The sequence below is a fragment of the Penicillium digitatum genome, chromosome 1 (genome assembly GCF_016767815.1).
Source record: "Penicillium digitatum chromosome 1, complete sequence".
NCBI classification, from domain to species: domain Eukaryota; kingdom Fungi; phylum Ascomycota; class Eurotiomycetes; order Eurotiales; family Aspergillaceae; genus Penicillium; species Penicillium digitatum.
In genome coordinates this window covers 3764052-3789577 of record NC_089384.1, presented here as the reverse complement: position 1 = coordinate 3789577, position 25526 = coordinate 3764052, and the positions used below count along the sequence as shown (strand labels likewise).

Genomic DNA, 25526 nt, shown 5'->3' with positions numbered 1-25526 from the left:
GGACGAGAGAATAACACCCGCCAAGACCTCGTGCCGGATTGGCTTGCGACGATTGGCAACTTGTCCTCCAGGCACGTAAGACAGCATTTCTCACACTCTTTTCTAACTCTATTCTGACAATGATCTGATACTGCCCCTCATTAATACCCTTTCGATCAGACTACATTCTTTTATATATACCCTCACTTGACGGTATGACTGGCCAAGATGGCCTCTATACGTCATGAGCCTCTCGACCGCGAGGACCGCGAGGATGCCCCGTTCCTCGACTCCGCCGATTCGAGCAACCCCGGCCCAGCTCATCGTCATGTTCATGGTAAACCAAGTATAGGCAGCCTCCCAGTGAAGGCCAATCCCTCCGCCAGCGCCATTAGTTTTCGCCTCAAGGCGACCCTGTTCGCCATGGTCCTCGCGGTTGAAATCGGCTTTGCTTTCTTGGAGGGCCCCATGGTCCGGATAATGGAGTCTATTGCTTGTCGCCAGTATTTTCTGGGGGTGGATCCGACTAAGATTGGTGCTGACGGACAAGTTCCGGAAGCCATGTGTAAGATCGGCGAGGTGCAGGCTGAACTGGCGGCTGTCAAGGGTTACCATATGTTCTTTGATGGATCACTTAGTAGGTCATTTTAAATCTGCAGGGTTGGACCATTATCTGATTGTTTTGCAGGCGCTCTTTTGGCGATTCCCTATGGTCTGCTGGCAGACCGTCGTGGCCGCAAATCCACACTCGCTTTGTCTCTTCCCGGATTTGTGTTGAATTCCATCCTTACAATTATTATATTGTGGTTCTCGGATGTCTTTCCTCTACGTGCGCTTTGGTTTACTGCATTGACATGGGTGTTTGGGGGTGGTCCAGTCGTATCGTTTGCGATTATCTGGACTATGATGGCTGATGTAACCAGCGAGGCCGAAAGGTATGCTGCTCCTCTAATTTGGGCATGAGCTTTGTGGATGCTAATTGAGTGACACAGAGCGGGCATCTTCTTTCAATTTGCCATCGTTTCGATGGGGGCCGACTTTGCTTCGAGTGCTCTCAGTTCTTATCTCATGACCTTGGACCCCTGGATACCCTTGGTGGCTGGATTCGCAATTGTAATAGCCGGCATGATGCTCATTTTGGTGTTACCCGAAACGAAGCATGCACTGCCACCCCGGAAATCTGAACCAACTCATGTGGAGCTGTCGGATTTAACAGATGACCCCGAACAAAAGCGTTCTTTGCACAATCTGAATGACCCGGAACCACATCGCGCAGAGCCTGACATGAACGGTGACCATGAGAACGAACCGCCGACTTGGAGTATTCAATCATATTCCCATAAATCTATTCTGGCAAAATTCCGCGCAAATTACCGCTTCTACCTGAGACCCTACCAGTTCATCCTCAACCGAAAACCAGTGCTCCTCCTTCTCACTGCATTCCTGGTCTACCGCCTGAGCCGAGGTTCCTCCTGGTTTTTGACCCAGTATATATCGACACGTTATTCATGGACACTGGCGCAGTCCAACTTTCTGGTATCTGCTCGGCCGACCGTGTCAATCCCGCTGTTCCTCTTCGGCCTACCTTTTCTCAAAAGCAGATTCCTGAGCCCGCGACTTTCATCGACAGAAAAAGACCTTTGGCTTGCGCGGAGCAGTATACTTTGTCTTACGGTTGGAACCCTCGGAATCGGTCTCTCCCCAACTATTGCAACCCTGATCCCCAGCATGATCATCCAGACCTCTGGATCTGGCTTCGTTTTCCTTGCCCGTTCTATCATTACCACTTTAGTTGAACGTGACGAGACCGCTCGCTTATTTACTGCGATTGAGATTATCCAATCATTGGGAAATGTGGTTGCGAGTTTATCCATCACGACCGTCTTCCAGATTGGACTGCGTCTCGGCGGCGTCTGGATTGGTCTCGCGTGGATGATGACCAGTACGCTCTTCTGTTTAGTCGGGGCAGCCATCTGGTGTTTTGACCTGCCTCCAAGACCTCCAACACCTGACTTTGTGGTGGATGATGATGATGGGGATGACAGTGCGTGATTTTAGAGACCCTGTACACTACCCACAGATTTCGTGCGCATTTGGAGCGTTTCTTTCTTTTCATTATCTCTTAGATCATAATATAAATATAGCTCTGCTTGAAATTGGTCAAACAAATAGTACAGAACTTGATATCCAGTGTACCTCGCTCACCTCTAGCCCGTATCCTCCGGGGATATGGTATTTCTATGTGCCTCAGGCTTGCATCACGTGGCATCTCTTTTCGCATGTGAAGATCACCAGCTGGTCAGTCCAATTTCACTGCCAGAAATAGCCCCGGGTTCGAGTCGCAACTTGTGCTGTCAGCACATTCCTCGGATACACACTTCCTTACCGCATGGTGTGTTGAAGATTGGGCCCGTACTATATACAGCTCATTCTGCTTAAAGCTGTCACAACACGAGATGGAGAGATACTCTCAATTCCGGGATCGAGGTGAGTTTCTGCTGTGATATTAAGCCCCTCCAAATGCAGATGTGCTAAAATCTCTCTTAGGCTCGGGCATTGCACCATTCCTCCCAATCCCTGTTGAAGCGCTCGGCCTCCAAGCGCCCCTTCGTATCTTCCTCTTCTGTTTCCGCCTCCCGCTCTTCGTCTTCGTCACTCTTAGCTATTTTTTGATCTTACAATGGCTTCCTATTGGATCGTTGGGCAAAAAGGCTGCTCTATGGTGTATCCTTGGAGTTCCCAGCATCTGGTGGATTGATCTCCAAGTGGACGGAGTGCGCAAAGGGTTTGTGCTGCACCAGTAGAACAATAGCCTGTTCCGCCTACAACTAACAACTCCCACACAGATCTCTGAAGCAACAGCAAGCGCGTCTGCCACAGCCCGGTTCGGTCATCGCCTCTTCCTTCACATCACCCATTGATGCCCTGTACCTGGCAGCTATCTTCGACCCGATCTTCACAGCGTCCTACCCGAACACTCGCCAGGTTGAGCGCATCTCTCTGCTTCAGGCCATCTTGCGTGCCTTCGCTTTCCCCGCCACGCAGCCGGCCCCTGGTGCCCGGATGGTGGATGTGTCGACCTTGGTCGAGCAGTACCCCAACAGGCCGGTTGTGTTGTTCCCAGAGTGTGCCACCACCAACGGTCGTGGAATCTTGACCCTGAGCAACTCCCTTCTCGGCGTACCTCCCACGACCAAGATTTTCCCCGTCAGTCTGCGCTATACGCCGATGGATATAGTAACACCGCTTCCCGGGAGTTATCTGAGTTTGCTATGGACGCTTCTTAGCAAGCCGACCCACTGCATCAGAGTGCGCATCGCGGAGTGCGTTACCAATAGCCAAATCGCCAGTGATACAACTCGCAAGTCGACCTATAACACGAATTACCTGGACACACTGGACCAAAATCGGCAGGAAGAACAGGTCTCGCCTAGTGAGAAAGCGCTGCTGGACAATGTGGGAGAGTCGCTTGCCCGTCTGGGTCGGGTCAAGCGGGTTGGCTTGGGGGTTAAAGAGAAGCAAGAATTTTCCCGAGCATGGAGTCAGAGCCGTCGGACATGGTGATCTTAGTAGAGAGATAATACTTCTTTCAGTACATTTTTAGAGATCTTACCCTGAACAAATTGTGTGGGCCCAAGTTATTCCCGCTAATTTTGCTGGTACAATGGCTTGAATGTACAGAGCGCAAGTCGAATCTGGTTTGCTACGCACATAATCATTGCAGTGGATGAACCTTGACGAGGATTAATATTTGACTCATCTGAGGCTTGGTTCTAATCCAGGAACAAGTCATTGTATAGGTTAGGGAGGATTTGCAGTACAAGAAGAAGGGCATCTTCCACAATGACAGCCCACGATATGCCGAGGCGGTTGTCAATACAGACCTCACCAAACCCGTTTGAGAGTCGTTATTTTTAAATTAGACCAAGTCATGTAAATAAGAAGATGGTATACCGTCTCCTTCCAATTTGTGAGTCAAGGATCGAAACATCCTAAAATCACCCAGTTTCATGACATGGGCAAACGAGAGTGCTTGCAGTTTGGACTGGATCATTCAGCCATATCTGATATGTTCTTCTTTGAAGCACGCTGTTTGAACTACATGACGTGGTCCCCTCATTCCTCTCTCTCTCTCTCTCTTTCTCTCTCTCTCTCTCTCTTTCTCAGCTTCTTCTTCTCCTCTTTTCCTGATCTGATTCACATTGTAGCTCTGGCCAACACTTTGCCGAGCCCAACTATGCTTCTACAACTACTCCTTTTGGCAGTGAGAACCATATCGCTGGCCCTTGCTGGTCCCAATGAGGCATTGAAGGCATGCTTTGGGAATGTTCTGACAGACCGCGGAAATTTTGCCTTTGCTGGCGATCTGTTCTATGACCGCATTGTGAATCGCTACAACCTGAACATTCCGGTTACTCCAGCAGCAGTGGCCTTTCCCACGTGAGTGTCCATGAAGATAGTGATTCATTTTACCCCTAGCTCATAGGCCATAGCTCTACTCGAGAGGTGGCTGCTATAGTCAAATGCGCCGCAGACAACGGATATCCAGTCCAGGCCAAAAGTGGAGGGCACAGCTATGGCAATTACGGTACACCCCAACCACCCTGGCTCAGAGGTAGCATTGTCCGATGACTAAAATGCGATATATGACAGGTCTTGGAGGAACGGACGGTGCCGTTGTGATTGACTTGAAACATCTCCGACAATTCTCCATGGACAACACAACTTGGCAAGCGACTATTGGGGCAGGAAATCTGTTGAGTGACGTGACACAGCGGCTGCACCACACTGGTGGACGGGCTATGTCTCACGGAATTTGTCCTCAAGTCGGTTCTGGGGGCCATTTCACAATTGGTGGTCTTGGCCCAACTTCACGTCAATTTGGTGCCGCACTTGACCATGTACTGGAGGCTGAAGTGGTTCTTGCCAATTCGAGTATTGTAAGAGCCTCTGCCACGGAAAACCAGGACCTCTTTTGGGCGATCAAGGGTGCGGCCTCGGGCTACGGTATCGTTACCGAGTTCAAGGTCCGAACTGAGCCTGAACCTGGTACTGCGGTGCAGTATACATACAGCTTGGAGGTTAGAAACTCCAAGCACCAGGCAGAGCTTTTCAAAAGCTGGCAGGCCTTTGTGTCAGATCCCAAGTTGACTCGAAAGATGGCATCCACCCTCACTGTGCTTGAGGGTAGTATAGTAATCAGCGGTACCTTCTTCGGCACCAAGGAGGAGTATGATAAGTTGAAACTTGGCAGCAAGTTCCCCGGTGCAAATGGCAGTGCATTGGTTTTTGATGATTGGTTAGGTCTTGTTGCCCACTGGGCCCAGGACCTTATTTTGAGGTTGGCAGCTGGAATCCCAACCAATTTCTACGCAAAGTCTACTTCTTGGACTCCCCAGACTCTGATGACCTCAGAGACTATCGACAAAATGTTCGAATACATTAGTACCATTGACAAGGGTACTTTAGGCTGGTTTCTATTGTTCGATCTCCAGGGGGGTTACACCAGTGACATCCCAACCAACGCTACATCGTACGCCCATCGTGACGTACTAATCTGGCTACAGTCCTACACAATCAATTTCTTGGGACACATCTCCCAGACTCAGATTAATTTCCTCGATGGGCTGAATAAAATTGTCACCGACATGGCCCTTCCCTACACTGCCTACCCGGGTTACGTTGATCCTCTTCTGCCCAATGCCACCGAGGCATACTGGGGCACCAATCTCCCCCGACTACAGCAGATCAAAGAGCAAGTTGATCCAGATAATGTGTTTCGGAATCCACAGAGCCCATCTATCTACCGCATAAAAGGAGCCTTTGTGACAAATCATCGGATCTTCCACACTCAGAACTACGCTGAGCAGTCATAATCAACTCTTTGTTAGATCATTTAGAAATATGGTAATTGAAGGTTGACTTGATCGAGACGAGAAAATCTTGCATCTCTATTTATCTGGGTGTTTCTATCCATTCTCACCTTCTTGCTTCGCCGCCCATTCTTCACTCTGTCGAGACGTCCATTCCCAACGAAGCGTCCACATCTCTCGATACAGCTTCTTCGAACATTCAGGGCACATTCCTGACTTTGGATGAAGCCGGTTTTCGGGGATTCCAATGATGCCAATATTGAGAGCTCGTAAAACACGTCCTGTGCAGCGCTCTCGGTGGGAGAATGGAACGCCGAACTCTTCACACCGTTCAATTCGTCCGAAATGAATACAGTTGCACATCTTCCACATGTCATATGTCTGCACGCACATTTTAAGGGTGCTTCTCTGTAGCGTAAGTCAATGGAAGGAATCTAGACACTAGATGGTGTATTTGAGGTTCGGTTTTTGAGGTGGGCTTCCTTTGTCAGAGTGTAGGATCTAGATGGTGATTATATATTCAGATACTCTATGATCTTCCAAGGCATTGCTCTTCAATCCTTTCTTTGTTTCTTTGTTGTGTCGCTTGGAGCTGTTCTCTGTGGTTATCACGACACCAGGTCAACAAAGACATACACCGAACATTGTCTCCAAAGGAATGGTCAATGACACAGCGAATGAACAGACCTGCGGCAAGTATCAAAAACGTTAAACGGGTATTGGGTATCTTGGTAGTTTGTTAGGCAGCACAAAACCTTTGGTACATTAGGTCTTTGGCATAATACACCACCACCCAAGCTTCGATTTCAGCTGAAGAGATCTAGTTTCTTGATATCTTGACATTGCGAGACTTCGAGATGTCGAATCATATCTAAAGACTCAACTACGTATGGAGCATAAGAAACTTAAGGATTGGAGATGACACAAAACCAGAAGAGACTAATCAATTCAGAACTATGTCACCATCTACGCTAAAATGAAGACCGATTTCTAGTTTGCTTTGACCTTGCCTTCAGTCGCATTGTTAGTGCTAGTGTTCGGTATGTACTCAAGGGCATGTCAAACATCAAGCTGCTGACCAGTCCCTTTGATCACGGCTGAGTCGCGAGCCACTACTCTGTCCGGCTTTTTCGGGGTTTCATCGCTCAGATTTTGTTGCGAGTCCCTCTGATTGCTATAGTCATTTGCCACATGTGTGAAAGTGACTGGCTTGGTGGCAAAAGATCTACCAAGCAACAAAAAGAGCGTAACCCAGATAGAAGGCCATGCATCATGCCAGTCAAAAAGTCTTTATTTAGGAAGTGACTATCTTTCCAGCTCTCCCTGTGTAGCCTGGGTGCAGTATCAAGATGATCGTCGTTGACTAATTCGGACACGAGTCACGACATCGGGGCCATGGCAAGCTGGGATGTCTGCAACAGGGATCAGAGGGAAACTATCTCTTGTATTTCCGTTTCTTACCTCCTTGAGGTAGTTGTATGTAAAAAAGGGTATAAAAACCGGTCTAGCCATAAGAACATGACATTCAATCCACATAATGACCTATTCAGTCACCATGTATCGTGAATTAAAAGAATGGATAAAATAACCAAACAAGGAAAAAGGTAAGTGGGCCAAGAAAGCAAGAAAAGGAGGAAGAGAATGAATGTCGGACAGGTGAAAAGGATGAAAATGAAAATGAACGACAATGTACGGGACAACAAGGCACATGGGAGACCGGCTCTATGGCACTTCTTTGTCGCCTCGTGTCAGACCACCGGGCACATTGATTGCATCACGCACCCAAACAATAGCAGCAATCTCATCGAGGGTTTTGCGCTTCGTGTTGCGCTTGAGAAGACCTTCCACACAGTCACGGGCCCCTTCAAGTCCTTTGCCCTTCTCGGGGTCCCATTCCTCCTCGTCGTCGGCATATCTATACCAAGCCCATTCACAACGTGCGATACGATGAGGAGTCCGGGCACGAAGTTTGGCAGGATCTCCTCGGGTGCCAGGCAGAACATCAAACGGTAACCGATTCTCCATGATGGCATAAAGTAGAACACCGAGTGCCCAAGCGTCGGTGGCACGACCATCGTAAGCCTGACCCATCAGAATCTCGGGGGCTGCGTAGTCCTCGCTGCCACATCGGGTCTGCAAAAGTGGGCTCTCGGGTGGTTCGGGGATACGTCGCGACAGGCCGAGATCGCTGAGAGTGACCACAGCGCGATCGTAGGTACGCCAGTCTTGCACGTCGTCCATAACATAAGCGGGCATTGTAAGCAGAACATCTAGGTATGTCAGTTGAAGGTGTACGGTGATTTGGCACGTGCTGACTCACTTTCTAACTTGATGTCCCGGTGAACAATGTAATGGGCATGTAGATAACGCACAGCATCAACTAATTCAGCAAAGATACGTCGAATCAAACCCGCGGACATGCGAGGAGCACCTGACGTGGCAAACTCGAACAAGTCTCCACCTGGACAATAGTCCAAAACCAACAAAGCACGCCTTTCATCGCTGCCGAATGCTTTCAATTGGACAAGAGACGGATGATTGACTGACTTCAAGATTTCGACTTCGCGTTTGAGTGACACCTCCAGGCGGCCCTCATCCGCGCCTCCGGCGGGTCCATGTTCGATAATTTTGACGGCGACCAACTTCTGGTTGTTGACAAATCCATGGAATGTGCTAGCTTCATCACCATCCAGCGACAAAGGCATCTCGGGAATAGGTTCCACACGAGCTGCCAAACTGACCTGACTGAACGTGCCCTGGCCCAATACCCGGACTTTTTGGTAGATGCGGGCCTGCTCGGTGCGGACCGACCGAACAGAATATATCTCCTTGGGCGCAGAGAGAGGAGCAGGGTGGCGGAGGACGGGTTCACTGTCGCTATATCCACTCCCACTGCTGCGAGGCGGGCTGGGAGGACGAACGGTCGGCAACGTGATACCTCGATGAACAGCGAGATATTGCTCGCGATGAAGTCCATTGGACTTCAAATCTATACTCGACGACGAGCCAATGCCAAGCCCGGTATTCCCCGGCACTGCAATCGGACGGGGAGGGACAGAGACCCGGCCGGGGGGCGCATAGTCACTTAGACTGCGGTTCCGAGAATGAGTATGTTTCGATGATGAGTCGCGACGAAACCAATTGTTTGCGGATGACTCTTCCCCTTGGCCGTCAATGCCAGTGTATGGTTTGGCCCGCGAACGGGGCCTGACGGGTGGCCCAAGCACTTGTGTTGAATCGCTCAGACGAATGCCAGAACCGTTGCGCGAGGCCACCGATGAAGAACGAGATAACGACGGCAGATCAGATCTCCGCCACGGCGAGCCTATTCCAATGGGTGACGGCAGCGGAGTAATGTCACCCATCGCATTCAATTGAGGCGAGGATATGAAGGATGCCGGGGACAAGGAACCCGCACTGTAAATAGGCGGTGCGACGAGGGCGAGAAGACTCGGGGTACGGCGTGGACAACTTCCGGACAAACTGATCGAAGCATAAGGATCGGAGTCTCGCGAGCTGGACGGACGAATGTTGGGTAGATCGGTGCGAATCTGTAGAGATGGCAGTGACGACTCGGGGTTAAGTATGGAAGGCGTCAGGTCGTCTGCCGAAAGAGGGCCACCCACTTCCTCTTTCTTTGTATGTTCATTGTCGCTTGCATCTTGAACCATTGTTGACATGGTCAATAGACCGGACTCGTGCAGCATTTGTAAAAGAAAATGTGTGGGAGGATGACTCGGCTGCAAACGGAAGGCCGGGAGCGCTGAATTCTACCCTCCAGAGTGCGGGGTGGGAGTCACAGAATCTTAAACGGGCAAAGATAAGACTTGGGAACCCCCCCCCAACTAAGCCTCCAGGCCTAAATGGCCTTAGCGTGGGAAGACCCGTTAAGGGTCACGGATCTCTAGGTATCGCGGAAGCTCGAAACCGAACGCAAGAAAGACTATAAAAGAAGAAAATGGAGAACCGAGTAAATGCAATTAGAAAGGAGAAGCGCCATGGCTGGGCGATGCAGCGAACAGAAAGGAAAAAAAAAGAAATTCGAAAACGAAAAATGACCTGGCCAGGATCAGTCGGAGGCGCTAGTCAGCTGACGATCCTAATATAGTTAGCTTCCCATGTGTTCCCCGCAGGTTTACCTTGAGTTTATACTGCAATTTAATTTAGCGAAATGACGGAATTGAAATCAAAGGTGTTGGTTTTTATTTAATTTATTTAATTTCCTCTTCAGATTAACTCAATAATTCTAAATTGCTTGACTGGACTCACCAAATGACCTTTGTCTTTTGATACTGCGTCAACACTGTGACCCCCGAAGATGTTTGCTTCGAATGTAGTTCCAAATGGGGAAGGTGGTACGCCTATCATCTGGCCTTGTCTGTGGGGACCTCAGGGCTCAGGTGTAGGAGATCACAATGTAGAATCATGTCTATGCTCTTTACATCGTCCGCGGGACACTTCATTCGCTTTCACACAAATTTCAATATCTTTGGGACCCTTGCATAGGTTGGGTCCAGAGTCCCTTTATCTGCAGTCATGTAGGGGTCCTGTGCGCCACTGGCGAGAACTAATTTTAGCCATCGCCGCTGCCCCCCAAATCAAAGCATTCTCTGCCTTGGCATGACTGACCGTTTGACGACACTCAGTTTTGTCCTACAGCCCTGGAGCACAATGTACTCCGTACTCTGTGTGTCCAATTCTGACGCATTGCGAACAGATAGGCTAATTCTTCATTCCTGAGAGTTAGCCCCGGTCTATCCCGGTGTCACCCATTCTCCCGATAGATCAGCACAATGTCGCTCGGATCATCTTTACGGCTACTGCAGGAAAGCCGTCGAATGGCAAGGGGCACTCTATGTGCATACGTTCAATTAATTCGAGGGGGTGTATGGCAAGTTCGAAGGTTGGCGGGTGTATTTTTAAGACAATTCGGGATGGAGGTCCCTATTTCCATTCCACCATCGAGGTCAAGATCAACTGCAAAACAAATCACAACTTAAGAGACGAAAATTTCAGGCACAAAAATCGTCGATCGGCGCCGTGTCATGCACCCCAGCACCGTGCCAACTTGCTGCCTGAACAAAGTGGCTGGGAGTCTGCACCCTGGACCCGACCGCGGCGGGGCTCTATCTGGTGAATCGTACACTTCAGACCAAATATGATGACGTTTAAACTATTAACAACAGGCGTTATTAAGTGGGAGTGTTGGCTTTTGGGCCACGCTTCTCATTTGCCAGGTGAGTACTCCGTATCTGCGAGCTGGTTGCTCATTTGCGCATACAATGCGTCTCGAAGTCGGATGTCTGCAGATGTCTGCATTCCAGGCTAGTGGATGAATGTAATTAGAATTCTATTCCATATATCAGTCATTCACGTCGCAGAACTCATCCAGACGTTGATTCTGAGCCTAATATCGCACAATCTGGTTCCAAGTCGTCCGCCCACAGGGTGTGTTCATCTAGAGAATAAGCTAGCGAATATGACGATCCACCCCCTCAAGCTAGTTAAAATTCTTAATCCTAGTTGCTACCACCCCGGCGTGCCTTATTGCAACATCATGTAAGGCTAGCGTTGGGACCTACGCTACCTGTGGCTCAAGAGGAGCAGCCTCATTTGTAACCTCGAATCCGTATCCAGAACGAGGAGATGAAGATATAGGTAGGACTATCGAGGCAGTTGTTGCATTCAATCTCTCATGTGGGACGCTGACGCCGAACGCCGAAAGTCAAGAAATTAAAGATAAGACCCGAATTTACGCGGATTCGACAGCTAGTTTCAAAACAGCCGAGATATCGTTTTACATCTTTCCTTCAAAAGCCATCTGGGTTGGGAGGTTGACCATCCAGTTTTGCACACGAATTCCCGACTTGGGGCCCTCTATCCTCTGCGACTGGAATCAGATTATCTTGTATACAATGGCGTCTCTTCCAAACTTCGATGATCTTCCTCCAGTCAAGGGGATGCCGCAAGGCTGTGCATGGGGCATCTTCGACAAAGACGACAGGAAGGATCTTCTAGGCACCTTGAATCTCCTAACCCCAGAAGTTGTCCAGAATGCTGTCGCAGAGGTTCGCCAAGGCGTGTCCATCTCTCTGAAGTAAAAAGCTCTTCACTGTCCCCAGACGATAATCCCTAACACCAATAGTTGGCCCATTGGAAGCATCAAAATTCCAGGGTTCTTTCGAAAAAGCCTCTGTCACAATGTCATGAAGCTGGAAGACTCGGTATCTGGCAGCCACTATGGGTTTGATGACGAGGTATTTCGCTGCCTAGTCGTTCTCTCCTAACAGAAGCTAATCAATTCCAGCTCGAATTCAACACCCAAGCTAGTAGTCAATGGGATAGTTTGGGTATGTCCACGAACGCGATTTTTTAAGGATAAAAGAGTTCACTCCTACCTCAGCTCATTTCATGCATCTCCCAACCGGCCTCGTCTACAACGGAGTGAACCCAACAATCGAAGCGTTTCAAACCCCCGAAACTGTCCAGCATCTCCCGACACTAGACCGTAAGAAAATTCCAATAGAACTCGAATCCAACACTGGAAAAGGCTAATGGAGAAAACCAGACTGGCACCAACGCGGTTGTGTGACAGGCCGAGGCGTACTAATCGACTTCAAGAGTTACGCGCAGAACCACGGGATAAGCTACGACCAATTCTCTGGCTTCCGAATCGGGATCAGCGAGCTAGAAGCAGTAGCTGCCTGGCAGGGACTAACCTTCCTAGCAGGAGATATCCTACTCATCCGATTTGGCGTAACAGAGACGCTGGCTCAAATGACTGGCGCAGAGCAGGGCGTTGCAATGAGCAGCGGCAAGATGTGTGGACTGGAGGGAAGTAAAGAAATGGCGCGCTGGCTCTGGGATCGGCATTTTGCCGCTGTTGCTAGTGATAACACTGCTGTTGAAGCTATGCCGCCTCTCATTGACGGTGTTGAACAGTCTACCCATGAGCTAGTGTTGCATCAGTGGTGTCTGAGTTTGCTGGGTATTCCACTTGGGGAGCTTTGGGATTTGAAAGTACTGGCTCATACGTGTAGGACTAGTAGCCAGTATTCTTTCCTGCTTACTTCGTCTCCGCTGAATGTTCCTGGTGCTGTCGCGAGTCCTCCCAATGCACTGGCCATTCTGTGAAGAAAACATGTCTTATGACGCATAACGGCTTTGACGAGTCTTGATCTGGTTTGTTGTAAACTAAATTTCTGGTGGTTTTTCTTTATAGAGATTTGAAGCAATGGAAGTTCCAAATTGCAGAGCAGGAAGGCCTTCATCTGTGTGGGGAAAAGATTCGAGTATCCACTTTGGGTTCCACATGGCTTGTTCGGTGGGCCCCCGGAGTATTTATAGACGGGTGTCACATTCCGAGGTTGTTCGATGGGGGCATGATAGTCTACCCCCGATGTAAAACTTGTTGCCCCAGTGAGATAGACCATGGCATGTTGATTTTTGTATATTTCTTATTTCAAACAAGGATGAAGTCAAAATCTGCTTCCCTTGCAATGTCCTGCCATTGTACATCTACGTGCGGTCCAGCCGCTGTCCGCCGGTTCCACAGAGTTCGAATGATCCCACATAAGGCATTGATACTCTGTATGCCCTGCCGAGTTTTCCGCTCAAAGAATGCCAACATACGATCCTGCAGATCACGTCGCTCGCAGTCAGCCGCAATCACAAAACTTGCCCAGTTGTAGGGACAGCCGCCTTTGTCACGTGTGAGCGCATCGGCAGATTCAAGCTCGTGTATTGCTTTCTCAATCAGATCCTGTACATCGCACAGTGGTGCCCTGCGAAAGCTGCGGCGGAAATAAACAATTGTGGCGTAGTAGAATGAGTTTAGAGCGTGTTGGACGATAATCGAACCCGGGGCATCCGGGTTAGACAGGGATGGAAATTTCAAATAGAGTTGAAGTTCCAGCTGGTCTAGATCCTCCACAGATAGTTGTGCCCGGGACTCAACAAGTGTGGTAATCTGAGCGAGGGATTGAACCAGTGGTGTTGTGACTCCATGCGATTGCTCTAGGTAGTGCTGGAAATCGGAGGGGCCGTTTAAAAGTGACATGAGCCGTTCGGGTATAGGAAGACTGCATAGTGACGAAAGAGACAGGTAAATTTGAAGCAGCCGAGCAGCAGTAGGACTTCGGATCCAGTCCCCATGAACTTCATTCTGTAAGAGACCAAGACATCCAGAAACGTGTGCTCTCCATCGGCTGGGCCGACCAGACATTGCCTCAGTCGTAATGCAAGTGATAACGGCAGTTAATGTGGGCTCATCTAGGCAGCGGACCCGCTGCAGGCTTCCTCGTAAATGACGCAGAGCCAGATGGTCATGGTAGAGGGCGATGGAGTGGTACCGCGAATCATGGCGAAGATGAGAAAGGCTAAAGGCAGAAGAGGCACAAATGGCATGGAAGATTGAAAGATGAATGTTCGACTCTGTTGGGGGGGCATCGAGGCCTTTCAGAGCAAGAGGCAGGAAAACAGCCCGGCAGGGATTGTCCGGAGTGTCGATTAGGAGCATGTTTCTGCTGAGAAAACTAACCCAGTGGTGGATCAGTTCGGTCTCTGGTCCTAAGGGAACCAATGGGCCCATGGAGTTCCAGAGGGAGATATCAGTCTCATTGCTGTGGATGTTGGGCACAGGTCTGCCGTAGTCCCTCAGTTCTGATAGCCTGTTGTCGGGCTTTTTGTGATTGACGACACGAGTGGATGTGTTTATGGAGATGTCAGAAACCCGAGGATTAGGCTTTGGTAAAGCCGTACATGATTCCTCGTGGGATTCAAACGTGGATGGTGCGGCAATAGATGGTAACCCGTCTGATGTTGACTTCGGTGGAGTTACCTCGGCATCTCTGTCGCCAACTGGTGAGCTAATTGAGTGCGACGAGGTATGCTGTGCATCTTCGGAATATTGAGTTGACAGTGTTTTTTCCAAATTAGGTAGGACAACACGGCATGCATCTTGGGTCTCCGGGCTCGACAAAACAGAGAACACCGAAAATGGTCCTCGTTGTTGGGCACTGTCCCCTGAATATTCATCCAACTCAACCAGCAGTGCCATCACAGCGGCAGATGACAGCTCATGGTCGACACATGGTGCTAGGGGTCGAAATCGACGACGATGAGAGCGAACCCCGGGGATATGAGACCATGCTAGGCGCAAACTATACCCTTTGCACGTCCAACCACTCCGCTGGCACCTTCGACAGCGAGGGTGTTCTTCGTCGCACTTAACTCGACGCTCTCGACAAGTCCAACACCCAGTGAAGGTCTTTGTACGTCTTTTTGGGAATTTGTCCTTGTTTGACGGTATATCCAGCATTGCCAAGGGTCTGTAGACGGATGAAAGCTCTGGTACGGGTGACTAAAATTGGTTCCCGTTGCCCGCATGTCGGCAATCCCCGGCCCACAGCCGCCCCATGAGCGCTGAAGTTGGCCGGCAAAGAGTTTGAAGTTGTATCAAAGACAGCCTGCTTTTTTCATGTCAATGTATCTACAACTGGGCCTAATTCTAGAGAGCATGGTTTGCATCAAAGCAAAGCACTGACAATATATTTACAAGGCAACTGCTAGATAGACACATGTTCCTCGGGAGAATTTGATACAAATTTGCTAATATGAACTACTCGAAGAAATTGATCCACAGGATTTTGCTTCGGTTAGAAGGAAGTGTTGTAGTGGCTCCTAACAAAAAAGCCTCCAAAAAGGAAACATCTTCATTTTGATCTTTCTTGTTAGTTCTTCCGATTCGCCGCATGAGTTTCCGACATATCGCCTCTTGGATCGAAGCACAAAGCGCGGCAAATTTCTCAACTCGGCATTTTGAAGAGCTCTGCAACAATTCGATATGATTCCAAAGGTACAGCAGCAACAAAGAGAATCTAGATACCAATTTCTCCTCTTGATCTGGATTCAAGCTTCAATTGGGCAAAGTTCCCGGACGGGAAATGGTGCCTGTTAGATGATGTCAGGTATACTTATTTGATGGATTTCTGTCGAATGATTCACCAAGTATTGTTAAAATGGGCAGCGCATGTCGAAAGTGGTACCTGGGGGGTCTCAAGGTAGGTGGCACGAAGCATTTTGAGGGAGTTAACAGGGCAGGGCTCACGCAACCACAGACACTCCTCGCCTCTGCGGATACCGATCGTTCTTCCTGGGGCTACCTAAGTTGAGATAGCTATCCATTGTCTGAACAACTACCAAGTTCCACTGCCTTGGTGAAGAGATCAAATCCATAGTAAGAATCCAAGGTTTCTGATGTGTTCCCTTTTGTATTTTGTAGCCCATGCGTGCTACCTGGGATAGTGGCATTTGTGTTCTGACGGCGGAATATGTAACAAGTCTATTCCTTTGGGGTTAGTCACAGACTAGGACCCGGGTGCTAGAATAGAGACGGAGGGATAGACATACAGGAAGGCCACACGCTCGGATATTACGCTTATCTGTCCAAGTGCCGTTAGCGTGCGAACCATCAGGCCCACTTTCTCGAAGCTCAACGGAGACTGTTTCATTTCGCAGCTCAATTGTCAGCACGGATGTGAACTTCACTTTTTAGACTGGGCTAGGAAGTATGAGAAATTGTCTATTGGAAGTCACTCGCAGCATTAAGATACGTTACTGACAGACACTTGCAAGTGCCATGGCCAATGAATCGCGGATATGCAAGAGACTTTTCTATGTACACAGAAGAAATACAAAGTACAAACCCAGTTGCACATCCCATTCCCAACCCACGCATAAATGCGAAACATGAAGTTTGAAGCGCCGGAGTGAAGAGACCCGCAGGGGGGAATAAAAAAATAGTTGTAATACATCGCAAGGGAAAAGACAAAGTAAGGCGGCTAATCGTCAACCGCAAATGTCGTTCAAGGGTAGCGTAGAGGGTATGGAGTTTCGGATAACCGAGAAGCGGAGTAGAATAAAACTGGCCATGCTAGCAATCTAGAAGAAGGCCTTTCGTGTCACCTGTAGAGTTGAAGTCAATAAAAAGCCTCACAGCACATCATACCAGTATACATACAGCCCAGGCACCAGCAATGGAAGCCACAATGCCGCCAGAGATCATCATAGGCTTAAGTCCGCGTGTGCTCTTGAAGACCATGCCGCTCAAAGCGCCGGCGACGATGCTGTTAGACGCGTCATGCTTGCCGCGCACATATCCGAGGCCCGAGTTGAACCCGTTGTAAACCATAGCCACAACACCGGCCGAGTTTCCGAGGAATGGACCGCGACGGGTAACCGAGTTGAGCACACTGTTAAGACGAATTTTCGGTGCTGCCGTAGCTGGTGTCTTTTTCAATCCTTCTACAAGCCCCCATGCGCCTCCAGTAGTGAGTGCAACAAGGTAGGTAGTGCCGGCACCATAACAAAGGTCGTCTGACCATCCACGGGATGGCAACACCGATCGGGAGCCGGGGAGTTGGTCAAGGGCGGAGTCGTCAAGGGAGAGGTAGTCGAGGGTATCCTGGTTCAGACCAGCCAGGGGGTGGAGGCGAGAGGGATCGGGGATAGCGACCTCAGAGAGGAAGGATGTGGCATCTTGCGCGGTTGAAGGGTCGAAGGCATCGGGCACAGTTTGCTTGCGGCCGCTGAGGGAGTCCCAGATGGACATTGTGAAAAGAGATATGGAAAGATAGAGGATGGAAGGTAAAACTACAAGAAACCTAAGGGCAACCTTGAAGGGTAGGGGCAGATGACTGGAAAAGAACTGATGACCCTGTGTTCGCAGCTCCACTGGCATCGGAACAGCAAAAACTTCGGTCCCGTGACTTCTGGCGATCCCACGGATAATAGTTTGACCGAGAGGTATGCGCTTTACCCGATATGGAATTCCACTTTTCATCACTTGGCGGCCTGAGGCATCGCGGGGAGCATGAAAATTAATCATTGGGGAGACCTCTCGCGCGAACCGTTATCCAAGATCCTGAGGTATTTATTATAGGGCGCTGGCTGTTAATTCACGTCGGGTGCAACGTGTTGTATCAACCGAAATGGAAGATCTTTCTCAGAAAGTGCAATTGTTCTCAGAGAAAACTCTCCGAGATATCGCAAAAGGCCCATTAGTGAAATTCACACTGACATGCCAAGACACTGAGTAAGTGAGGTATATCCTCGAACTCTTAAGAACCAATTAATTCTAATGTTATTACACAAAAGGAAGGTGGACCAGGTATGGCAGTCGTTGGTTCAAACACTATCAACAGCATCTATCTCGCCGCCTCATTCTGCAGAGGCATGCAATGCTGCCTCTGCTTTTATTGATGCTGCCTCAAAGTCACAATGTGATGCGACTCGACAGTTGATTTTCTCACAAGAAGCGTGGCTGTCAATATTTGATATTTGCTTGACTCGATATGAAGACGCTAAGCCAAGGCCCGTTAAGCAACTCCTCGCCTCAATCACTGCCATTTTAGCCAAATGTCATCAAGGAGCGACCAGATTTGCTCTTCAAACTTCAATCATTGATGCCCTAATTCCTAGTATTGTTCTTGGAGAGCCGCAATCACGACTGAGGGGGTGCCTGGTATTTCTGGAAACATTCATCAGAAAGGATGCCCTCTTACCCAGCGAGTTTATCCCATTGATTCGCCAGTGGCTTCTGAAGAATACAGATAAATGGCCAACTCTGTTCGCCAGCGATCATGAAACTCTTTCTCCGGGCGAATCAGGCCCTGCCTTTGACACTGCATCCGGCAGCCTGTCTGATGAAACAGCAGCAAGGATCTTTGTTCTGGGGCTTTTGATCCAAACCAACAACAGAACCATGGCTGTGCCAGCTGGAAATGTACTAGCAATTTTAATCCAAAAGATGAAGCCTGAACACTCACCGGGAAAGCTGTCAGCGATGTGGGTAATGCCAGTGAGACGCATGGTCTTACAAAACATAGAAACATTGGAAGACCTCTCCAATAGGCTCCTACAGCCTCTGTTTACCATTGACCCCAATGGGTTTAAAAACTTTCTCGACACTCTCCCAGTCAAGAGCCTTCTTAAAGGTGACATGACCGATGCGCCTGAGGAAGAGCACATGGTTCTTTTCGCTGCTCTGCAGATCGGCAAGAAAGTCAACTTGGTTCATGAAGATTGTGAGTAGCGTTAGTAACCTGGACCTAATGGGAATTTGCTAATCTGCGCAGATATTTTCAATGTTGGCAAAATGAAACTCGACGAAAATGAGGCTCTGGTCATTAAGAGCGACGTGATCGGCAAATTCCTCCTGCACCGTGAGGCCAATATCCGCATAGCAGCTCTCTCGCTGTTGATCACGGCCTTTTCTACAGTAAAGCCATTTACGGTCCAGGCAACGAAAGCTATCCTTCGAGGACTACCCTCGATGCATGCCGAATCCGACGCACACACTCGAGGAGAAATTCTGAGTCTGACTCGAAAACTCTTTGTTCGTCTAAAGGGTGGTATTGTCAAAGATGGAGATATTGCCTTGAAGACAGAGAAAGCAGCCACCAAGCTAGCTCAAAGCCAGGTCAGAAATGAAGCTGAAACTAGAGAGTTCCTAAAGGCATACCTCAAGTTGTTGGGTAATGATCTACGTCTGGCGGCCTCATATCCGCGCCATATTACGGCTCTCAAAGCTCTGAAGCTCCTGCTAGATTCCGGCCTTGATCCACGGATAGAGGTCAAGCCTCATAAAGCAGATATGGAAAATCTTTGGAAAGTCAACGTCAAAGTCTTTGATGCCCATCTACTCCGGTTGTTGACTGATCTCCTGCTTGATCCATTCGAGGAGGTTCGACAAACATCGCTTTCGATCTTGAGTCTGTGCCCTCGAGAAATCCTGCTCAACGGCTTGCACAACAAGACAGACCAACAGTTGGCTGCAGGCATGCGGTTGACAGATGCAATTACCCGAGCGGAAAGCCTGGCAAGTAATACTAGCAGAGCTGATCACGCTGATACTGTTGCACGTCTATACCACATCATCTTCTGTGCAGCTCTACCAGCCAACTCCGGTCAGCCGGCTTCTGACTGGTGGACAACTAAAGCATCTGTTGTCGACACAATTTTGAAAAAGCTAGAGGAACGTCTCCTAGATTCAAAAAGTCTTTTCAACTCCACTATGCGCGAGGCGCCACTTCATGGATATACCTCCGGTCTCAGGTATCTTGTCGTGGTCTGTACATGAGACAACTTGCTGATTGCAATCATAGATATATTGTCCTAATGCCGAGCTTCCACTCCTTGGTATCTGACGGGCCAGGATCTGCTGCTTGGCGGTCTGTCCACGACCGCATCGTTGCAATTTGCAACAAGATCTGGATTGAGGCGAAGCCTTTGCTGTGTATCGATTCACCTGAAGGTCACTCGGATGAGCCCACCGAGGATCTGAACGTGGGACCCAAGGACGCCCTTTCTTACTCCTGGAGATCTCTTCGCGAAGCAAGGCATGTTCAATTTCTTCTGTTAATGATTCATTTTTTTGCTAACTGGAATAGCCTTTTGCTCCATGCCACTCTGGTGAACACTAGTTACGGGCCAAGCGGTAGCGACGGACTCAATCTGACTGATTTTGCAAACATCGGAGGCGTAAGCTTCACACAGCTAGCTGAGCTGCGCCATAGAGGTGCATTCTCCAACGTCTCACAGACATTCGCGACATGCTGTCAACGATGCAGCTCTTCGAAGGATCCGTCAATCCGAGAACTTCCTAGAAGCTGGTACCAGGAAGCTAAATCGACTATCTTTGGATCGGCATCTCAACTCACCCGTCGTTCTGCTGGCTTGCCTGCGTTGGTGACAGGAATTGTTGGTTCTGATCCCGGAACTCCATTCTTCAATGAGGCCATTAATGAGCTTCACGAGATCTCATCTCTTTCCGTGGAGTACGACAAAGAGAGACAGTACTTGGAGCTGCCTCAGGTTCATGCAATGAATTGCCTGAAAGACATCTTCACCAACGCAAAGCTTGGTTCATACACCGAACCATTCATCATGAAGGCACTGACTTTGTCTGCCGAACGCCTAGGGTCACCAATCTGGGCCCTTCGCAATTCAGGACTGATGCTGTTCCGTGCTCTACTCACAAAAATGTGCCGCGTCATTCCCGGTGCTGGACCCGGCTTTGGGGGAAATTCGGGCTCAGAGCCAGGATCTAGGATAACATTCCCTAAGTATCCTGGTCTGCTTGAACTGCTCTCTGGCCTTCTCACAACTGCTCAAAGTGAAGCTGCGGAGGGCACCGAAATTGTTACCGAGCGGGTGTTCCCCGCGCTGGAGCTTGTTGGTGACAAAGTCCCCAGCTTGGATGATCCTACTGATGAGATGCTACGCGGATTGGTTCTTGAGCACCTGAGCAGCCCGGTTTGGGGCGTTAGAGAGCATGCAGCCCGTGTATATGCTTCGTTGCTCACTCGACAACGTATCCCGGAAGACTTGCGCACCCTTGTTAGGCTTCCCTCAAAAATCACCGAGAATTATGTTCATGGTGTTGCTTTGTGTGTGCGATATGCCCTTCGTCGATATGCCTTCACCACTGATGATTTCTGGACATGTGAGTGCACCAAAAAATCTCTGATACTACTTGAGCTAACGATTTGGCAGCGAACCTTGATGCATTTTTCACGACATTGCGCGCTGTATCAGAATTCTTGTTCCGTGTTGGAAAATCGCCGACTGTGGCAAGCGAACTTGTTGAAATTCTCAATGGCACGATGGAGCGGGCGATCCAAGCACAGAGCGAAAGTAAATTTCCCTCTAGTCAATGAAACTATATGAGCTAACTTATACACAGACCAAGTTATTTCTTTCATCAATGAGATGTTCGAGGTTTACGACCTTGATAGGATCTTGAGATATGTCTTTGACGCTTCTCAGGCGGGATGGAATCTCTCAAGCACTTGCCGAGCATCTGCCCTCCTTAGAAGAGCGCTTGCCTGGTGCACAATATTGAAAATGCTTACTTCCCAGCAGTGGGAACAGCTCCCATCATTCTTCAACGGAGTATCACAATTCGATGCAGACGTCGCTCGTTGGATTTTGGAGCAGCTCCACGATTCATTTGGCGAAGACGAGAGGTATAGACAGACACTAGCCAACTTGTATTCATCTGCGATCTTGGGTGACAGTCGACCGGATGTGAAAACCATGGCCGCGTCCAACTTGGCGTCTATTCTGGAGAACTTAATACTATCAAAGTTCGATTCTGTGTCTAGTGTCGGTCTTCCATGGGATGCCATCGCAAATAGCTTCCGCCCCGAAACAGATATCACAACCTGGAATCGAGAGGCAACAGACGCTGAGCTCCGACTTCGGGGCTGTCTACTGGCCATCCGACGATCTGATGGCCAGTCAGCTTTGTCCTCATTAGAAGGCGATATCAACGGCTGGACTATTAAGCTTCGATCTGCCTTGAGCGAAGAGACTGTGAGTTCCATCGTGTCATTTGTCCTATAACTGAGTCACCGATCTAATCCTTTTTAACTTCTTAGGAATTCACTACCCGTTTTGCTGCAGCCGTATCTGTTGGCAGCTTTTCGCGGGCTCTTAGATCCCCTGGCTCCCAGCCACGCGTGGATGCGGTGTTGCTAGATGTTTATTTAGTCTTGTATGACATGCTCAATGACGACGATGACGAAATTCGTGATGTGGCTGCATCAGCTGCCTCTTGGGTCTTGTCACACTCGTCCGTTTCACCTGACGCCGACGTGACCCTGGCACCTCTCAACGCAAGCGCCTTGCTTGCCGACTTCGTTATCGATAATTATTCAAATTCTGCACACCTCGGGCAACGGGTTCTTCGATATCTGACTGGCCAAGAGCCAAGGATCAGTGGATCTGACGAACGCAGCCATTTAGTTGCTGTGTCAGACCAAATCACAGACCACCGCCAAGAGAGTACTGTCCTTTTCATGGAGGAGAAACAGAACCTTTTTATCGATGATGTACGTGAGGTTGACGTTTGGTCGCGAGCTCTGTTGCATTTGACTACCTCGGCATATAATAGGATCTCGTTGGATGAAGCTTCTGCCTGGGCCTTTGACGGATTAACATATCTCTGTTCTCTAGTTGACGCTGAGAAAGAGCCAGATGGACTCCTTGGTTGGGTATCGAAGCCCGAGATCTTCACCCTAGGTCTCCGCGTTATTGTCATCTCGTCTGCTCTATGCTCGCAGGCCTTCCAGGCACCAGAACGCCTGCGGGTGCAGCCAAATGCTTTCCGGGTATTGCTCGAATCGTTCTCAGGCGCAGGCAAATCCTCCTCCATCCATGGGGATTGGTTGTCGAGAATCCAGGATGCATTGGAAATGTGAACTGTAATGTGAATTGGAAGTAAAAAAGATGACTGGACTAAATAGAATGCATTCTTATTGAATATCTCACTTGCCATCTTTGCGAGTCTGCTCTTTCCCCATTTTCTCATTTCACTTGCCCAGTCACCTCTTTCCTCACCTGATACCTCGATGTCCTATTTAAGGCCTTATATCAATATTCACCCTCTTCATCCTTCTCAATCTCTTCAATCTCTTCTTTACTCTACACTCTACATTATTCCATCATTCATTGACGTGCACTACGCACAAAGATTCACTTCCAGCACTCGCTTCGGCAACACGTACCCTAAAAACTTCACATTTGAGTCACTCTGTCACCGCCATTCGACACCATGCAAGGTAACATTCTGGTCGCGGTTCTTCTGACGATAGCGTTGGTCGTCCCATTCTTCGGGTGGCTATTCTACATCTGGTATCGATCTCATATGGCCCGAATGCATCAAGAAGGCCAAATCTTCAACAGAAGAAACCGTGATCGCGCCCAGGCTAACTTTGAGCCCGCTAATGGAGCCGAAAATCCCACAATTGGGCCTTATTTTACTCCTCGTGGGTGGGTTCGACCAAAGACACGAGGGCTATCCCATGATATGCGTCCGCCACAGTATGTCCACCCCCGGAAGCCAATTTATACCGGCAACCCGAGTTCTGACCAACATTTCCAAGGACCCAACCAAGCGAGCGCCCATAATCCTCCTCATGCGGTGAACCAACAGCCGAAACCATTATCCAAACGACAGAAACGGAAACAACGGGCGCTACAAAACAAACAAAAACAGCAACTGGAAAGAGAGCAGCAGCGAAGTCAGAATGAGCAACGGGGCAATCAGAATCGAAACCAGCGCAAAAAGAAAAACACGAACCCAGACCATAGCAGCCAGAAGTCCCCCACTATCCAGGGGGGGCAAGATGAGCAACACGATCCGTGGGGAATCTCGGAAGGACAAAATGACCAAACCAGCAACCACGGTGGAAGTGGTTGGGGGAATGACAAAACCTCACGGGAAAACCAACACAATACTGGACAGAACAACAATAGCGACTGGGGTAACAACTTTAACAATGCACAAGAAGAGCAGAGAAACACTGGACCAGGTTCCTCACGACGAGGCTCACGAATGAATCACAATAGCCCGCGAGAAAAAAGCGCTCAATGGGATAACAGCCACCCTGCTTCTCCAGATATAGCGTCAAGAAACAACGCGGATTTCCTTGGCGGCAATTGGGGTCAAAGTGACGATGGTGAACAGCGAGACAGCCTTTCACGGAGCAACTACTCCAACGAAGATCACAACCGCCGCTATGGATGGGTAGACGATGATGCGAAAAGTTACCACAATAAAATAAAACGCAACCGCTATGCCTCTCCAGAGCGAAGGTCAAGAAAAGAAGCAGATAATCGGAGTCGTTGGGGTCAGGATGACAGCGGCACACGGCACAACAGCTCGTCATGGAGCAACCATCCTAACGAAGACCGTAACCGACACTATGGACGGAAAAATTCTGACAAAAACAGTTACCATAAGCACAGAAAAGACAACCGCCATGCATCCCCAGATCAAAATTCAAGAAGCCCATCAAGCCCTAACCGTGACTGGGGCCAAAATGGTCATGGGGAATGGGGTAACAGCTACAACAGGTCCAGGTCCAACTCCTGGGTGCATGCAGAACAGCACCATGACGATGGCAGTCCGACCTGGAGTCAAGATGGACGTTTGCACCGGGACAAGAAGAAGAAAGAGCGCTGGCAGATTGAATTAGAGGAGAATGAGAAGATACGTCATAGTCGAAGCCGCTCGCGCGAACGTTCGGATGCAGGATGGGACAAGCGCAGTCAGGGGTCCGACTGGAAAGAGACACAGAAGTGGTGAGGTCAAGCTGTGTTTCTTTTCTTTTTGTGGATATGTAAGGGGGGAGTTTCCAGGTATTGTGGATTTGCGTTTATCGACGCTTATATGTATTGCCTGTATTTTTTGCCGCGGAACAATCTATCTCTGTTAGAGGAACTAAGGACTTCTATGAGTTTGGATACTTCAAACAAGTGTGGCGATACATCCTAGAGCAAAGCAGGTTATATCCCAGGCCCTGTACGCCACGAAGTACAGACGAGGAGCTTTTAACAGATGCAAACTGCGGCGGGGTTGGTCGGGATTATCTACAGCAGAGAGATGAGTGACGTGCGAAACGGAGATCAGATCAGGCCTGAGCAATAGGCCATCCGTCGACGTATTTGAGAGGATGAAATCCAAGGAAGGCGTCCTGTTAATACATGTGTTAGGTCGGATCTTGCTGATCGTAGGTATAGTGCAAGGGACAACAAAGGAGGATCGCCGGTAGACCAAACTTCATACAAGACCACCAAGCGCCGGGAGAGTTGCATACAGTAATTCTT

General features: G+C 49.2%; 9 protein-coding genes across 9 annotated transcripts; 6 read left to right on the top strand and 3 right to left on the bottom strand.

Moving 5' to 3' along the window:
• Positions 1 to 207: 207 nt before the first annotated feature.
• Positions 208 to 2031, top strand: Pdw03_3627 (MFS transporter, putative; the record flags this gene model as incomplete). Its single annotated transcript, XM_014676500.2, has 3 exons — positions 208 to 616; positions 668 to 914; positions 972 to 2031. 3 exons carry the CDS (start codon positions 208 to 210, stop codon positions 2029 to 2031), a joined length of 1716 nt encoding a protein of 571 aa, XP_014531986.2.
• Positions 2032 to 2435: 404 nt separating this feature from the next.
• Positions 2436 to 3543, top strand: Pdw03_3626 (MFS transporter, putative; the record flags this gene model as incomplete). The annotated part of the gene is made up of 3 exons (XM_066100546.1): positions 2436 to 2466; positions 2527 to 2764; positions 2826 to 3543. 3 exons carry the CDS (start codon positions 2436 to 2438, stop codon positions 3541 to 3543), a joined length of 987 nt encoding a protein of 328 aa, XP_065955946.1.
• A 673-nt stretch (positions 3544 to 4216) lies between these two features.
• Positions 4217 to 5855, top strand: Pdw03_3625 (6-hydroxy-D-nicotine oxidase; the record flags this gene model as incomplete). The annotated part of the gene is made up of 3 exons (XM_014676501.1): positions 4217 to 4419; positions 4473 to 4567; positions 4633 to 5855. 3 exons carry the CDS (start codon positions 4217 to 4219, stop codon positions 5853 to 5855), a joined length of 1521 nt encoding a protein of 506 aa, XP_014531987.1.
• Positions 5856 to 7574: 1719 nt separating this feature from the next.
• Pdw03_3624 (Calcium/calmodulin-dependent/calcium-dependent protein kinase) lies at positions 7575 to 9523 on the bottom strand (the record flags this gene model as incomplete). The annotated part of the gene is made up of 3 exons (XM_066100545.1): positions 7575 to 8122; positions 8173 to 9403; positions 9479 to 9523. The coding sequence occupies 3 exons, from the start codon at positions 9521 to 9523 to the stop codon at positions 7575 to 7577; spliced, it is 1824 nt and encodes a 607-aa protein (XP_065955945.1).
• Positions 9524 to 12058: 2535 nt separating this feature from the next.
• Pdw03_3623 (Putative cyclase) lies at positions 12059 to 12986 on the top strand (the record flags this gene model as incomplete). The annotated part of the gene is made up of 4 exons (XM_066100544.1): positions 12059 to 12109; positions 12160 to 12202; positions 12256 to 12360; positions 12421 to 12986. The coding sequence occupies 4 exons, from the start codon at positions 12059 to 12061 to the stop codon at positions 12984 to 12986; spliced, it is 765 nt and encodes a 254-aa protein (XP_065955944.1).
• Positions 12987 to 13314: 328 nt separating this feature from the next.
• On the bottom strand, positions 13315 to 14910 carry Pdw03_3622 (Fungal transcriptional regulatory protein, N-terminal; the record flags this gene model as incomplete). Its single annotated transcript, XM_014676504.1, has 1 exon — positions 13315 to 14910. One exon carries the CDS (start codon positions 14908 to 14910, stop codon positions 13315 to 13317), a length of 1596 nt encoding a protein of 531 aa, XP_014531990.1.
• A 1883-nt stretch (positions 14911 to 16793) lies between these two features.
• Positions 16794 to 17463, bottom strand: Pdw03_3621 (Mitochondrial import inner membrane translocase subunit TIM23, putative; the record flags this gene model as incomplete). Its single annotated transcript, XM_014676505.1, has 2 exons — positions 16794 to 16817; positions 16873 to 17463. The coding sequence occupies 2 exons, from the start codon at positions 17461 to 17463 to the stop codon at positions 16794 to 16796; spliced, it is 615 nt and encodes a 204-aa protein (XP_014531991.1).
• A 379-nt stretch (positions 17464 to 17842) lies between these two features.
• On the top strand, positions 17843 to 23116 carry Pdw03_3620 (Armadillo-like helical; the record flags this gene model as incomplete). The annotated part of the gene is made up of 9 exons (XM_066100543.1): positions 17843 to 17946; positions 18009 to 18698; positions 18765 to 18937; positions 18989 to 19967; positions 20018 to 20251; positions 20303 to 21357; positions 21408 to 21548; positions 21598 to 22229; positions 22295 to 23116. The coding sequence occupies 9 exons, from the start codon at positions 17843 to 17845 to the stop codon at positions 23114 to 23116; spliced, it is 4830 nt and encodes a 1609-aa protein (XP_065955943.1).
• Positions 23117 to 23469: 353 nt separating this feature from the next.
• On the top strand, positions 23470 to 25005 carry Pdw03_3619 (Armadillo-like helical; the record flags this gene model as incomplete). Its single annotated transcript, XM_014676507.2, has 1 exon — positions 23470 to 25005. One exon carries the CDS (start codon positions 23470 to 23472, stop codon positions 25003 to 25005), a length of 1536 nt encoding a protein of 511 aa, XP_014531993.2.
• Positions 25006 to 25526: the final 521 nt, after the last annotated feature.